This window comes from Theropithecus gelada, chromosome X, assembly GCF_003255815.1.
Source record: "Theropithecus gelada isolate Dixy chromosome X, Tgel_1.0, whole genome shotgun sequence".
Lineage (NCBI taxonomy): Eukaryota > Metazoa > Chordata > Mammalia > Primates > Cercopithecidae > Theropithecus > Theropithecus gelada.
The window spans coordinates 70,038,776-70,054,291 of NC_037689.1; the positions used below are offsets into that span (position 1 = coordinate 70,038,776).

At 32.3% G+C, this 15,516-nt stretch overlaps 1 protein-coding gene across 1 annotated transcript in view; it reads left to right on the top strand.

Annotated features, from left to right (window-relative positions):
- Positions 1 to 9,997, top strand: part of RPS6KA6 (ribosomal protein S6 kinase A6) — a 91,631-nt gene extending 81,634 nt beyond the window's left edge. Inside the window, exons 16-22 of the mRNA XM_025372556.1 lie at positions 29 to 131; positions 718 to 848; positions 1,270 to 1,392; positions 1,879 to 1,968; positions 3,095 to 3,253; positions 5,558 to 5,719; positions 9,917 to 9,997. Of these exons, the coding sequence (XP_025228341.1) occupies positions 29 to 131; positions 718 to 848; positions 1,270 to 1,392; positions 1,879 to 1,968; positions 3,095 to 3,253; positions 5,558 to 5,719; positions 9,917 to 9,997 (849 nt within the window). The remainder of the gene's footprint in view (positions 1 to 28; positions 132 to 717; positions 849 to 1,269; positions 1,393 to 1,878; positions 1,969 to 3,094; positions 3,254 to 5,557; positions 5,720 to 9,916) is intronic.
- Positions 9,998 to 15,516: the final 5,519 nt, after the last annotated feature.

Genomic DNA, 15,516 nt, shown 5'->3' on the forward strand with positions numbered 1-15,516 from the left:
TTTTGTGTTATCTGGGTGCCCCTTCTAGAAGTTATATAAAAGAGAAGTTCAACCTCCTTTCAAACCTGCTTCTGGAAAACCAGATGATACTTTTTGTTTTGATCCTGAATTTACTGCAAAAACACCTAAAGGTAATGCATGTTTATCTGTAAAATCAGAGATTTTAAGTAGATAGTTTAAAAATAAACTGTCTTCTGAAGTAAAAACTAAAAGAATGGTAAATTTGCAGAGAGTTGGTTTGTCCATGGGAAATATGGATCCTATACAAAACATTGTTTGGGCAGCTGTCAAGTAGATGTTTTAAATGGGAAATATTTATTAGGAAGGCAGGAACTTGGTCAAAGGGTGGCAAGTTTCTTTCTTTCTTTGCATTATAAGTCCTTTGGTATACTAATGATTTACAGGATGGGGTAGGAGGTAAGACATCAGATATTTTACTCGGTCTTTCACAGTTTCATATATACATTCAAGAAATATTGAATACCTACCATGTACTAAGCAATGAGTATGCAGCAATGAAAAGAACAGACAAAAATTACTGAGTAAAATGGAGCATGTATACAGATGGGAGGAGACAGATAATATATAATAAATCAAATATGTAATATGTTAGATAGCAGCATTGAATGGTTTCCTTTATAGTTAAAGAAATTCTGACACTTTATATCATAGAATTCTGCGTGTAGTTATAATTAAATGTAATTATTTGGACATTAGATTCTCCTGGTTTGCCAGCCAGTGCAAACGCTCATCAGCTCTTCAAAGGATTCAGCTTTGTTGCAACTTCTATTGCAGAAGAATATAAAATCACTCCTATCACAAGTGCAAATGTATTACCAATTGTTCAGGTAAATTCCACTTAATCACATTATTCAGTTTTGGGATAATTATTTCTCTGTTATTGCTGATGTATTTTTAATAGTTTTTTTCAGTGATTTTTAACTACTTTGTTTATCTCTTGGTATAAATCATGAATTAAATATGTCCCTGTATGTTTTGGAAAAGAGCAGACAGTGGTAACTTTTAAATTATATTTATGTGGCCTCTTTTGAATAAAATAGAAAGGTGATGTATAAGCTTGCTGATTTATTATATTGCCTGTGGGTATCAAGAAAGGATTGGTTCACGCCATTTATAAATGTTGATAAAACTTTTGTAGAATGAATTATTCTAGTTAAAGATTTAAGATGAATGTATATTTAGGACAAAAGACAGAAAATGTGAAAATATTTCATTCTCCTTAGTATTTTACTTTTTAAAAATAAACAGATAAATGGAAATGCTGCACAATTTGGTGAAGTATATGAATTGAAAGAGGATATTGGTGTTGGCTCCTATTCTGTTTGCAAGCGATGCGTACATGCAACTACCAACATGGAATTTGCAGTGAAGGTATTGTCTCTGAGCCTAGCTTTCTTGTTTGTTTTATGCATGTAATTTAAATTATGAGTCAACTGACAAACATTTTCAGTTGAGTAAATGAAGATAGGAAATATAAGATGATGAGAAAGAACTCTGAGACTTAATATTTTCATTTTTGAATTTCTTTTCAAGCCTTTATTATGTAGGAACAGTATATTTCATGAATTTTTGCATTTGAAAAATTTTGTTATACATGTATTATGTTAAGATTGAGCAATTGTGACAATTACAATTACGTCATCATTGGTACAGTTTCAGTGAAATAGGATATAATGTTAAAATGTTCTTTTGTTAAGTTTTTAACTTATAAGATGTTTTTAAATGTTAAAATAATATGAGGTAAGCATTGTTCTTGAGGTTTTAAGCATTTCTTCAAAAATATAACCAAATTGAAAATATTCATTTTTAGACAAAATAATTTGTTTGCCTCAGATATTTTTTATTCTTATTTCTTAGATCATTGACAAAAGTAAGCGAGACCCTTCAGAAGAGATTGAAATACTGATGCGCTATGGACAACATCCCAACATTATTACTTTGAAGGATGTAGGTATTTCTAAATCTAGGTATCAGCTAAGCTAATGAAGTTATGAATTGGAACTTTATTTTTCTTATTGAAACTTTTAATGTCTTTAGCATATTTAATTTCATGCCTCAAAAATCTCAAGACTCTTAAATTGCCACTTTAATTTTTTTTTTCCCCATGATTCTATACTCCTGGTCTTATAGAATATCAAAAATAACTGTGATGATTGGTAAATGAGAATTTCTGGATTACTTGAATATATTCTGGCTGGTTAACTAACATTGTAACTAACACCATTTATTATTCTGTAGTGCTATCAATATAGAAGATACAGGACATTGGGGATCTGCCAAATTCTTGAATATTTTACTTTCTTTATTGTATGGTAATTGGCTATAGCGTTATGGATTGTTTCTGGAGTGAAATAATGTTAGTCTACAGTTTTGTAAAATGAATATATAACTCATTAATATGTTACCGAATGCTCACTTTTCACATAAGGAGATAATGTTCTTTTCTCTTTATACAAGACAGAAAAAACTATCACCTTGATCACTTTGTGTCAGAAAATGATATGCACTTTGATTTGTAATCTTTAAACTACCGTGTGGTGTGTGTGTGTGTGTGTGTGTATCATACATGCCCTGAGTGAAAAGTGTATAAATACTTTTGTTATTTGTTTTCTTTGGTATACTATTGGAATTCAACCAATATTTAAGATACCACATCAGATAATGGCCTGAGGGAAGGATATAAAATTAAATAATACATTTACTTTCAGAAAGAAGCTTACGTTTGGGGAAGAGAAGTAGCTATAATACAGTAAAAAAATGAGATAGAGGTCATTTGAGAGGCACAGAGTTCTATTTTTTAAATTTATATTCTTTGATGAACTGCAACCTGTAACTTCAAAAGGTAATACAATTATATGTTTAACATGGTTTCATGGGACTGTGTAGGTGATTGTTTAGCCAATTCAACCTTTAGTACAGCCTGTACTGCATTAACAGTAAAGGAATAATGTCTTTTTTGTTTTTAATACTAGAGGCAGGTTTAGTAGAAAGGTAAATATAACTAAAATATAATTTAAGAATTATAGAATTGTAATTATAAATAATAACATTTTAAAACTGCGTTCTTTCGTAGGTCTTTGATGATGGTAGATATGTTTACCTTGTTACGGATTTAATGAAAGGAGGAGAGTTACTTGACCGTATTCTCAAACAAAAATGTTTCTCGGAACGGGAGGCTAGTGATATACTATATGTAATAAGTAAGACAGTTGACTATCTTCATTGTCAAGGAGTAAGTTGTAGTTAACTTTTTTCTTTCTATTCTGGGACCTATATCTTCATAAAAATATAGGAGATGATGCCCCCTAAAATAAACTGCTTTTATTCACATATATGTCTATAGAGAATATCCTAATAGAACTCACAATGTAGTGAAGTTTATGGATTTAGGAAATAATTATTTTCTCTCTGCCAATTGGCCCTGATTTAATAGCATATTCATTTAAAAAGTGGTTTGAATTACATAAAGGTACCTAACTTTGACCTGGAAATTATGAAACTTAATTAGACTTAAAAGTCAAACATAAAAGAATTAACCAAAGACATACAGTGACTAATATTCAAGTTACCTAACATAGAGAGTTCAGGTTACCTAACATGTATCTTGAACCTTGCCAGCTCCTCCCCTAACTACAGTAAGAAATGTGTATTCTAAACATTTGAAGTATTACTATATTAAATTTTGTGGTGAAGGGGCAGGCTTGTTATTTTGCTTCCTGTCCTTTGATAAAGAAAGCAAATGAACAGAGTTACCAAAAAAGGCAACTTTTAATATATATAACTGTATAAAAAAACAAAGCAGGAAGTAATTTAAAAATTTAAGTTTGAATCAATTGTGATAGTAGATATGTACCAACTTAATAAATTAAAAATGGCAATTGAGAATTGACGTAATGAAAACTCTGCATGAGGCCCTTATAATTAATAAAAATAAACTAGTACTCCATTTTGTGTGTGGTTTAATAAAGTATATTTTCAGTATTTTGAAATATATGATGCTAAAGCAGTAGCTTTTTGATAATTTAATTATTTGATTGTCTTTACCAGCACTCTCTAAAGTAAAGCATGAAGAGAATTTTTGAGAAGAGAATCATAGGCATCTCTTCTTTATTATTGTATGAACCTTCCGGTTCTTACATCAATTAACTAAATTAATAAGACACATATCAAGCATTTCTACATGCCAGGCATTGTAAAAAGTGTTGTGGACTCAAACATGAGTGAGACTTGGTCCTTGCCCTTAAAGAACTTTAGCATAGTAAACTCTGATTAAAGGTAAGGGTAACTTACATGAAGTAGATAGTACTAGTAGGAAACTTATCACATGGGGGAATTTCAGCATTTTTTTTTTTTTTTACCAGTCCTACATTTTATTTGTTTCTTCTTTATTGTTTCTATTTTTCTGCTGAGACTTCCCTTTTTTTGCTGAGAGTTTAATGCATTGAAAGTATGTTTTGTTTTCTTTGTTGAAGATCATTATAATAGTCACTTTAAAATCCTTATCTATTTTAGCATGATTCATCTTGGAATCAGAATTCATTGATTTTCTTAAGACTGTGTTCCATTTTCTTGGTTCTTTGTATATTACATAATTTGGGATTGTATCCTAAGCATTATGATAATCAGTTATAGAGATTTTCATATTTTGTTATTTTTCTCCAATAGTTATTATTGTTTCATTTGTTTAAGTGAGTAATTTTCTTGGCTGAGCTTGAACTGAAAACTAGTTTTGGGGCCAGCAGCTCTGGTTTTTGTTCATATTATTTGTCTTTATACAAACTATTTTGATCCTGTTCCATACATTTTTGATTCAAGGATCAGTTCTGGCTCTTTCCTTTATAATGTTTCTCCACTCAGCATTCAGAGTTTTCCAGCATCTTCTTTCTGGTCCTCTAAACCAGAAGGACTGTGGGTTTTTCCACATGTCTTTACCACCACTGTGTACCATAGGGATTGCAATTAAACCCAGGCTAAAAGCCACAGATATGGAAACGTCCTTGTATAGGTTCCTGTGTTCCCTCCTTCAACAAAGTGCGTACTCCTCATCAGAGTATATCTGCTTCTGTTCATTATCCAGTGCCTCCAGATAGTTGATTTTTGTATTATATCCAGGTTTTATGGTTGTTTGCTACAAGGAGGAGGGTGTTGAGTAGGGTCTTAGTCCATTATGGACTAAGTCCAAACTTAGTTTAGTTTGTAAGTCAGGAACTGTTCTTATATGTTAAGCATAATGCTAAGTGATATAAATTATGGCATGTTCAAAAGTGGATCTGAGAATTGAGCTTAGATATATTGAGATTAGAAATGGTTAACAAAACTAGTGGCTTGAATAGAAACTGGAACATCTATCTGACAGAGATAATTTCCTGTGTATATTTTAGGCTCTTAAGCTTGAGCAAAATGTCATTTTCAAAATTTTGTAATTCGGAAAGTTTCTTTTTATCAGATATTTAGTTAATTATGTAGATATAATGTTTTATTTCTCAGATATTTAGTTAATTATATAGATATAATGCTTTTTTCCTTTATATTCAAGGTTGTTCATCGTGATCTTAAACCTAGTAATATTTTATACATGGATGAATCAGCCAGTGCAGATTCAATCAGGATATGTGATTTTGGGTTTGCAAAACAACTTCGAGGAGAAAATGGACTTCTCTTAACTCCATGCTACACTGCAAACTTTGTTGCACCTGAGGTATTCCTTAAAAACTTCACCATTTGCCTTTCATTCTTTTCCTTTAGTTGAATCTATATGATGCCATGTGTATGTTATGGTAGGCAGATAAAAGCTATTATCTTGCCCTTTTCAGTTTTAAAGTTCTTTAAATCCATGAATTCTCATAGCCCCTAATATAAATATTTACACTGGTAACTAGCATCTAAAATCAACCAGAATGTAATAATCAGGCTATTCTGTTCTCTTGGGTTATATACTAATTTCAGAATCATACCATTTTAGAGTTGGGTGGTAGGGTAAAGATAGCCACAGCTTCAAGGTATTATGTATTCTAAATGAGGAAACTGTGGCTCGAGGTACTTCAATGACTTATTCAAGACCCAGCATTCACTTAATAACAAAACTAGGATAGATTCATCAGGTATGTTAAATTGTACTGAACATTAGGTAATTTATCGATTAGCATTATAAATAACATATAAGGGCAGTGCCATCCTCGATTGTCTTTAGGATCTTCTAACTCCCGGAGAAAATAGCCACACAGGGGTTTTTGTAAGCCGTGTGGATTTTTCTCAGAAAATAATATTTGTATCTAAATCTTAGGGTGAAGAGTCAGGAAAGGTGATGCTCTTAGGGAGAAGAGTAAGGAAAGGGGAGGCTCTGGTACAGATTTCACATTTGGGAAACTGTAACATTCATTCTAACCCTGGGGATGGGAGTTTTGACAGTAGCAATTTCCATAGCAGTGAAAGTAAAGTTGGGGAAAAATGAATCAATAGATGGCATTGGCCATATAAGTTCTAGATAAGCTTTCTTTGTTAAGTCAATAGCTGTTCTTATATGTTATGGATAATACCAACTGACATGTAATTACATATTCAACAAAAATCAAAATACCTAAAACTCTTTAGGTTTGAAAAAATAAAATGTGTCTAATCAAAGGAGAAGCAGAGTAAAATAATTTGAGAAGAATTCCTCTCTTCTATATATTTTATAATTCTACTTTTATATCAAATGCTAGCTTTTTCAGGGAAATATTGCACATCAGATATATTAGCAATAAGCTATTTGTATTTTAATGTAAATCAGTCTATTTTAAAGTAGCTACTATAAAAATAACTTTCATAATGAAAGTAGAAATATAGAAAATACTGTACTGATATTGAAGAACAGGCAGAACATCTGTTTTATAAGCTTTTTATGATAAGAGATTTGACTAATAAGAAATTATGTATATATCCAGAGAATGTGATTTAATCTATATTTTAATAAAATTCATAAAATAATATACAAGTTTTTATCTCTTACAAGATATTGTACTGCCCTAAGGTGTATGAGATAATAGCCTGAACATACAAAATATTAGCCTTTTTAGGACATTTCAGTGGTTTTACAGGATAGGAGGACAGAATATTTGAGATAGTGCTCTTCTGTTATGTATAGCATATATGGTCATCATAAAGGTCATCATAAATATTGTAACAGATTTATACAATAGACATAAGAGCAGAGTATAGAATAACCATTTTAATAGCCAAATATTTAATATTGACTTAATCTTGTGGACCTAAACTACTTAGTATTATGGCAACTTCTCACTGGAAAAAGGTTAGAGATGAATATGTACCATATGAAAATATCAAAAATGGACATTAAAATGAAAAATATATAATATGTCCATGTTTAGATTAATGGTTAGGTAAACAGTTATAGATTAATGGTTAGGTAAGCAAATCCAGAGAGTAGAATGCAGCTCATTGATGTTTTTTTTTTTTCCCAACAGACGTACACTGTAGTAAGACACTATTACCATTGTAGTAGTGAGGGTTTTCAGGTGGGCATCTGGAGACCACTTCTCTCTAGTGCTTGAACTGCCTTTGACTAGTATTTGTATTTTCAAAATACTTTGAAAGTTTTATTTTTGAGTGATGAAGCCCATGCTAGGAATCAATAATATATTTGTACATTGTTATTAATGAACCACAGAGAGTACTTTTAGTGCAGTTTGTTTCTAAAATTTCAGATGCTTTCAAAAGGTAAAATATAAAAATGCATTCTTTTTTAAACTAGAATCAGAAAGATTCAAGTGTTAGTACAGACATTTCAATAAAAAATGGCATTTATGGGGGTATACATTCATTATTTCACAATGCATAAACAGTTTTTGTTTGCTAAGAGGTACACTGATTATTGCAATTTTAGCTTAATAAGGAGAGAATATTCTTTTAGTTTTTAGATTATGCATCAGTTTGATCAACATCTTAGGGTTTATTAGGTAGATGTGCTTTTCTACTATACCTGTGTTGCCAAAAGTGAATATATCTCTAAAATATTTTATTCTTTGATAAAGGCAAATCCACTATGTTATATTACTCAACTGATATTATAAGCCTACTGAGGTTAAAGAATGCTCCTGAATTAATGGGGCTTACAAAAAAGTTGAGGGATACTGTGTGTGCAGCTTTTTATAAACTAATTTTGAAGTTAACTCTCCTTTGCTCTTTTCTCTGGGCTGTCAAATAGTTTGCCCCAAACGTTAATTGATTTGAGCAGCAGGAATGAGGAGCTCTGTGTATGTTACTTTCTGCTGACTTGGGAAGCCAAGTGAGAGAGAGACTTATGCCACTGACTACTTTAATTGTGACTTCTATCTTTGTATTTAACTTGATACAAGTAAAAAGGTGTGAAACATACTCTCTGTACTCTTTCATTCATCCTACCACTCTGCCTTGTTTCTTTTATGATTATATGCTCACTTTTATAAGGGCATTGAAACTAGCGCTAGAAAAAAAGTGGACCATTTCTTCTTTACCTAAAACAAGTTTTTCGTGTTTGGCCCTAATTAAGCAATATGACACCTCCTGCGCAAGACTGTCCTCATAACTAGGAAGGTTATAGGAGTATATGGTACCTACAGCCGAATTGATTAACTCTCACCTGTCCACGTGCTTTCTACGCAGTGACCCTCAACCTTAGCTATGCATTGGATCACTTGGGAAACTTTAAAAAGCTTCCTAAGGGAATCAGGGAAAACATGGTGATGTCTGGAACTGTAAGATGTGGTGAGAAAAATAAACAGATAAGGGAATAAAATCAGTAGAAGTCTGTGTTTTACTAGAGTATGCCAACTTAATATTTACCATGATGTGAGTGGTTTAGCTATACCTTATTTGTTAAGTACTTCATAGTTCCCTACTTGTATTATTTATATAAGCCAATTATATTTTTATATCCTCTTTACCCTCTTAATTTTGCACATATGTGTGTTTTTATAAATACACTAAGACTAAAAAAAAGCGTATTTCAAATTTTAAGTTTGTTACATACTCTTTATTCATGTTTGGCAGTTGTCAAAGCCAAACACTAACATTTTTAGCCTTTTATAGATGAGAAATTCGTGCTGGTGGTTATATAATCCCCAGTGTTAATGCATTAATAATGTTTCTATTTTGTTCCTATGCCTAGAGGCTGTAGCAGTGGGCTTGTTTTTCTAAATGAAAAGAAAATGGCCTTATTTCATCTCTTTATTTTTCTAATGAACTCAATAATTTTGTAGCTAAATCTCACATGAATACATAACAAACATATTGTTTGATTTTTATTAACACTGGCACCCAAAAACAGCTTCCTAAATTGTTGTATGAAAAATTAATGAAGCCATTCAGTATTTATCGAATGTGTACTTGTGGTCCAGAAATATACTGCTCTTTTCAAGACATTGGCCTTGTATGGTAAAATATAAATTCATTCTGCTTTTGTGAGATCATATATTATCTTGCCATATCTTGTGTAGTAAAGAGGCAGTTATAGATGTTAAAAACACAGGCTTAAGTAAGACTTCGTGTTCTGCTACTTACTAGTTTTGTAATGTTGGGTAAGTTACCTAACATTCACTTCAGTTTCCTCATCTTCAAAACTGGAATATTATCTACCTCACAGAATCAGTGACAGAATTAAAAGCCTCAGTACTGTATATAGTATACATTAAAATCACTGTACATATTAATCTTAAGTTTAGATTTCTCTATATCTGCTTTCCTAAGAGGAGGAGAGAAAACTCATTGAGGTGTCAGGGATTATGTCTTTACTACAAGTGCATAAAATGGTTGAAGTTTTTATATAATGAACTTTTGTGAGATTATTAGAAGTAAAACAACTTCTTTAGGAGAAAATTGAGTTTATACTAACACCATATAATGAGTATTTCTTTCTTAGGTTCTTATGCAACAGGGATATGATGCTGCTTGTGATATCTGGAGTTTAGGAGTCCTTTTTTACACAATGTTGGCTGGGTAAGAAACATATATTCAAAAGCATTAACGTTGTTATTTGAAATTCATCTGTATATCTTCATCTAGAAAGAGAATAGATTAAAATAACTTTAAGGAAAATGCCATTTACATTTCAAAATATCTATATTGATTGTTACTTATAAAATTAAAAAAACATAAAGCAAGGTGTAGAATGAGGCACTACTAATTTATGACATAATAATTTTAAAAGGCAATTGTCACCTGGAACTAAAACTTTTAAAAATAAAGTGCATTTCTATTTTGATCTTGAAAATATTTACTTAATCATAAAATAATTTCATGTTTCACCAACAACTTGCCCCCTGAACTTGTTGATACTGTGTTGATTTTTTTCTAAGCACTTGAATTCTAACTATTCTGGCACTACAGGTTTAGTAAGATTGTGCAAATCTATATAGTAACAATACTAAACTGCAGAAACACACACAACTACCTTCCCTTGAAATCATAAAGAAAAGCTCACAACAAATGTAATAACAATTGGACTATGTTAATGTTGATACTTTACAAATAATACGAGTACTATTTTACTCTCAATAATGAGCAGCACTTTTATTTAGAAGTGAAAACTTATGACTGTAGAAATTATTCTGTGAGGGTTGTGATAGAAAAAATGGCCAAGTTTAGCAAGTAATTATAATGTACTTAGACATAATATTTTAAAGAGTGCATTTAGTGTAGTTTAAATATGCTTGACATACCAAGAACTCTATGAATATGTTATAAAAATGGTGACTCTAAATTGTTTAATGGCTTGGTGATAATTACACATCTCAGTACATTTAATATACTTTTAGGTATTACAAATTTATGCAGAATATTTAGTTTTAGACCACAGTAAATTTAAGGGTAGCTAAAGTTTGCATATCAAATACAATTAATCTACATGATTCATCTACATAATAAATGTAATGGCTATGGAGTTTTGTGTCGATATAAATATTTACTCAACCAAGTTTTCATAGATATTAATGAAAAGTAATGATAACCATTTCCACTGATGATAATGATGAAATGTTAATGACTACATTGAAACAAAACAATAAATACATTATGAATATGTGAAATTAATATTTTCTTTGTACTAGGTATATTTGTTTGCTAACCTATGCTGGAATATGTGTGTTTTAGTATTGTCTAGTTTTAAGACTGAAGCTTTACATGAAAAGCCACCTTTATTTTATTTTACATTGATTAGCTGATCAATGACAAAAGAAAGAATTGATGTAAGCAATATTCTCCATTTTATTAAAAATTTTATTAAGGTTAAATTTATGGTTTGAAATATAAAATTTGACCTTAACAGTGAAAGAAAATGTGAGATGATATTCTTACTCGCTGAAGTAAATATTTGCATGTAGTAAATATTTGTATCTCTTTCATTTTTTGGGTATGTTACCCTCTAGTGTCTATTAAAATCTGTTTTATTAATAGCTACACTCCATTTGCTAATGGCCCCAATGATACTCCTGAAGAGATACTGCTGCGTATAGGCAATGGAAAGTTCTCTTTGAGTGGTGGAAACTGGGACAATATTTCAGGTGGAGCAAAGGTATAAATTATAACGTTTTGTTTTGTTGCACTCATGTTAAATTGCTAAAATCCCTAAGTTACAGCTTGTGTGTGTTTGCAGAGTATCTAATGGTATCATATGTGTTTTTAATTAACACATCTATAAGTGAATTGAACAATGTACAAAGGATAACTTTTGGTTTTACCATGTTTCTGGGCCACCTTCCTTTCTGATCAGTTTACATATGTGCAGGGAATATTAACTAGTTCCTGTATTAACCAAAACCAAAAATATAAATTTTGGAAACAGGATATATTTAAAGCCAACTAAAATTTATTTCTAGATTTACCATGTATTTCCATATCATTTTCTTTTCACTCAGAAATTGACTTATGTAGACAATTTTTATAATGCTAACAACTTCTTAGAGAATGAATGGACTGTGTATCTGTAGCATCTGGATATTCATTCCTGATGGCTTAGAGTGGTCCAATAGAAATATAATGCAGGTCAAATACATACTTTAAAAATTTCTAGTAGCCACATTAAAATTTTTTTAAGTGAAATTAAATTTAATAATATATGTTGTTTAATATATCCAAAATACTATTACTTCAACATCTAATCAATATAAAAATTTAGGTATTCTATATTTATTCATACTGAGTCTTCAAAATGTACTATATATTTTATACTTATAGCCGTGTGAATATGGACTACCCACATTTTAAGTACTTAATAGCCACATATGGCCAGTGGCTGTCATGTTAGTGAAGGTTCAGCATAACTGGCCTTATTTATTTTGGGGAAAAAATAGTCAATCAAGGCTTGAAAACTAATTTCTTACATTTGTAATTTTTAAATTTTAAGTTTTAAATGAAAACTCATCGCTTGTCACCATGTGGCTTTCAGGTCCCGGAAGCTTTTAAGCTACAATTTGAAGTAGAACACATTTTATGACAAAAGTAATTGCTTATAGTTAATATGTGCTAATTATCTCAAGAACACTAGCCAATTTGTAGAATATATTGCAAAGTAACTCCAGCATCCTGATCATTGTCAGGATAAATAAACTGGGGATTTGTCACTAAATTGTAAACATTAGAAAAACAAACAAGGGATTCTGTTTGGATCTTAACCTTAGTACAAGTATGCCGTGTGGTATAGTAGAAGGAACACTTGAATAGAAGCCAGGAAAACTGAGTGGTAATCTTTCTTTGGTTCCTTATAACTCCAAAATTCATTTCTATGCAATTTGGTTTATTTGTAATTTGCAAAATTTCCCCATGTAATGTGATTAGAACTATTAGTATTATTCATTAAATATGTATTTTCTAGTCATCCAGTTTATGCTTCAGAAAATACAGTTTACCAAGGATCAATTTTAATGTTTAAAGCCATGCATATGATTCTCCTGTGTTCCTTTTAAAAACGTCTGCTGAGATCAGGCTGTTGACAGTTCCTGGTTGGCCCACAGTTACCCATGTCAGTTACCCTCCGTTAACATTTCCAAGAATCTTTGTCGGACAAGTTCTGCACTTGCAAGGTCTTTTATTTATCTATCTATCCATTTATTTATTTATTTATTATATATTTTTATATATACACATATATTTACTATATATTATATATTTACATATATTTATATATATATATATTTATTTATTTATTTTTTTGAGACAGAGTCTCACTCTGTCGCCCAGGTTGGAGTGCAGTGGCGCGATCTTGGCTCACTGCAAGCTCCGCCTCCCAGATTCACGCCATTCTCCTGCCTCAGCCTCCCGAGTAGTTGGGACTACAGGTACCCACCACCACGCCTGGATAATTTTTTGTATTTTTTTTAGTAGAGATGTGATTTCACTGTGTTTGCCAGGATGGTCTCGATCTCCTGACCTCGTGATTTGCCCACCTCGGCTTCCAAAGTGCTAGGATTACAGGCGTGAACCACTGAGTCCGGTCTCCACTTGCAAGGTCTTTAAAGTAGAACTCTTTTTTTATTTTTTATTTTTCTTTAAGGGAGTTAGCCCATTGCCAAAAGGTTTACTGACTTAAAGCTGGAAATGTCTTTCTGAGATCTAGTTCCAAGGACTTCTCCACAGCTAGGTGAGACTGCCTCACACCAGTATTAGGTGATTCTTTGTTTGGATAGAATAGAGCATTTTCATCTTGTGTTTAAAGCAATTTGTTGGCCTCGGCTCCTCACCACTTTCTATACCAGTCTCCCATTACTAACCTAGTTATGCCTATGCAAAACAAACAAACAATCAGAAAAAGAAAAAGCTGATGGTGATTCCTATAGGTTTAAGGGCTTAAATCTCAAACTTTGGGTTAGGAGTAATGGGAGTGTGCTGAAAGGGCAAGCAATAAAACAAGTCATACCAAAAAGCCACATTGTTCTCTCCTAAGCCCCAACCTCACTCCACTCCTGTGGCCAGTGGTCCCAAAAGAAAATAACTGGAGAAATTGAGCCGGTCAAAGGATTAGGGAACTAAGCGTTATGTGAATTCACTAGCAAGATGTACAGAATGCTTGTGTTTACATTGTTTTTTATGGAACTAGCAGAATAAAACTGATCTATTTTAAAAATGCAAAAACAATCTGCTGAAATAGATGGGGACTTAAATGCCAATTGTGCTCAAATTTTCAATTTTCTATGTTCCATGAATTTTAAGTTTAGGCCTGTCTGGTGTTTAAGTAATAATACATATTAAAACTTAGTTTTATTCTTATGTCCTCTTTTAGCCTGGTAATCTGGAAAACTTCTCATAGAAAAAGATATTAGGGATATTGTTTACATATCTCATAAGGTCTCTTAGATAATCCCTTTTTATGGATCCGGTGACTTTAGTTCTGTCTTTGAAACTTTTCTAGGAGCTATGAGGACCTTTTAAGAAACTATCTCATGTACATTTTAACAGTTCTACTGCTTACCTTTGTTTTAAACTAGCCATGAAAGTAAACTGTTGTTCAGTTTCCCATAACCTCTTAAACTAGTACCCTTTAGTTGTGAGAACTGTGATATTTGCTGCCCATCAGACATAAATTATTTATTGCCTCTTCGTTTGTCTCTTTTAAAAAGATTAACTTCTACCCATTGAACAATCTCTCACCATCTCCTCACCCACCACTCCCCATCCTCTGGTAACCACTATTCTACTCTCTATTTCTATGAGAACAATGTTTTAGATTCTCCATATAAGTGACATCATGTGGTATTTGTCTTTCTGTGCCTGACTATTTCACTTAACACAGTGTCCTCCAGGTTAATCCATGTTGCCACAAATGACAGGATTTCATTCTTTTTTATGGCTGAACGATATTTCATTGTGTATATACACACCATATTTTCTTTATCAGTCCATGTGTTGATAGACACTTAGGTTGATTCCATATCTTGGCTATTGTGAATAGTGCTGCAGTGAACATGAGCATACAGATAGCTCTTCTACATACCGATTCCATTTCCTTTGAATATATATCCAACAGTGGGATTACTGGATAATATGGTAGAATTTTTTGAGGAACCGCTCTACCGTTTTCCATAATGACTGTACTAATTTGCATTCTCACCAGCAGTGTGTAAGGGTTCCCATTTCTCCACATCTTTGTCAACACTTATCGTTTGATTTTTTTGATAGTAACCACTCTGATTGGAGTGAGGTGATGTCTCATTGCATTTTTTTTTTTTTTTTTTTTTGAGACCGAGTCTCACTCTTTCTCCAGGCTGCAGTGCAGTGGCGCGATCTTGGCTCACTACAACCTCTGCCTCCCAGGTTCAAGCAATTCTCCCACCTCAGGCTCCCAAGTAGATGGCATTACAGGCAGGTGCCACCACACCCAGCTAATTTTTGTATATTTAGTAGAGATGAGCTTTCACCATGTTGGCCAGGGTGGTCTCGATCTCCTGACTTCGTGATCCGCCCACCTCAGCCTCCCAAAGTGCTGGGATTACACGCTTGAGTCACCGTGCCCAGCCCCCATTGCAGTTT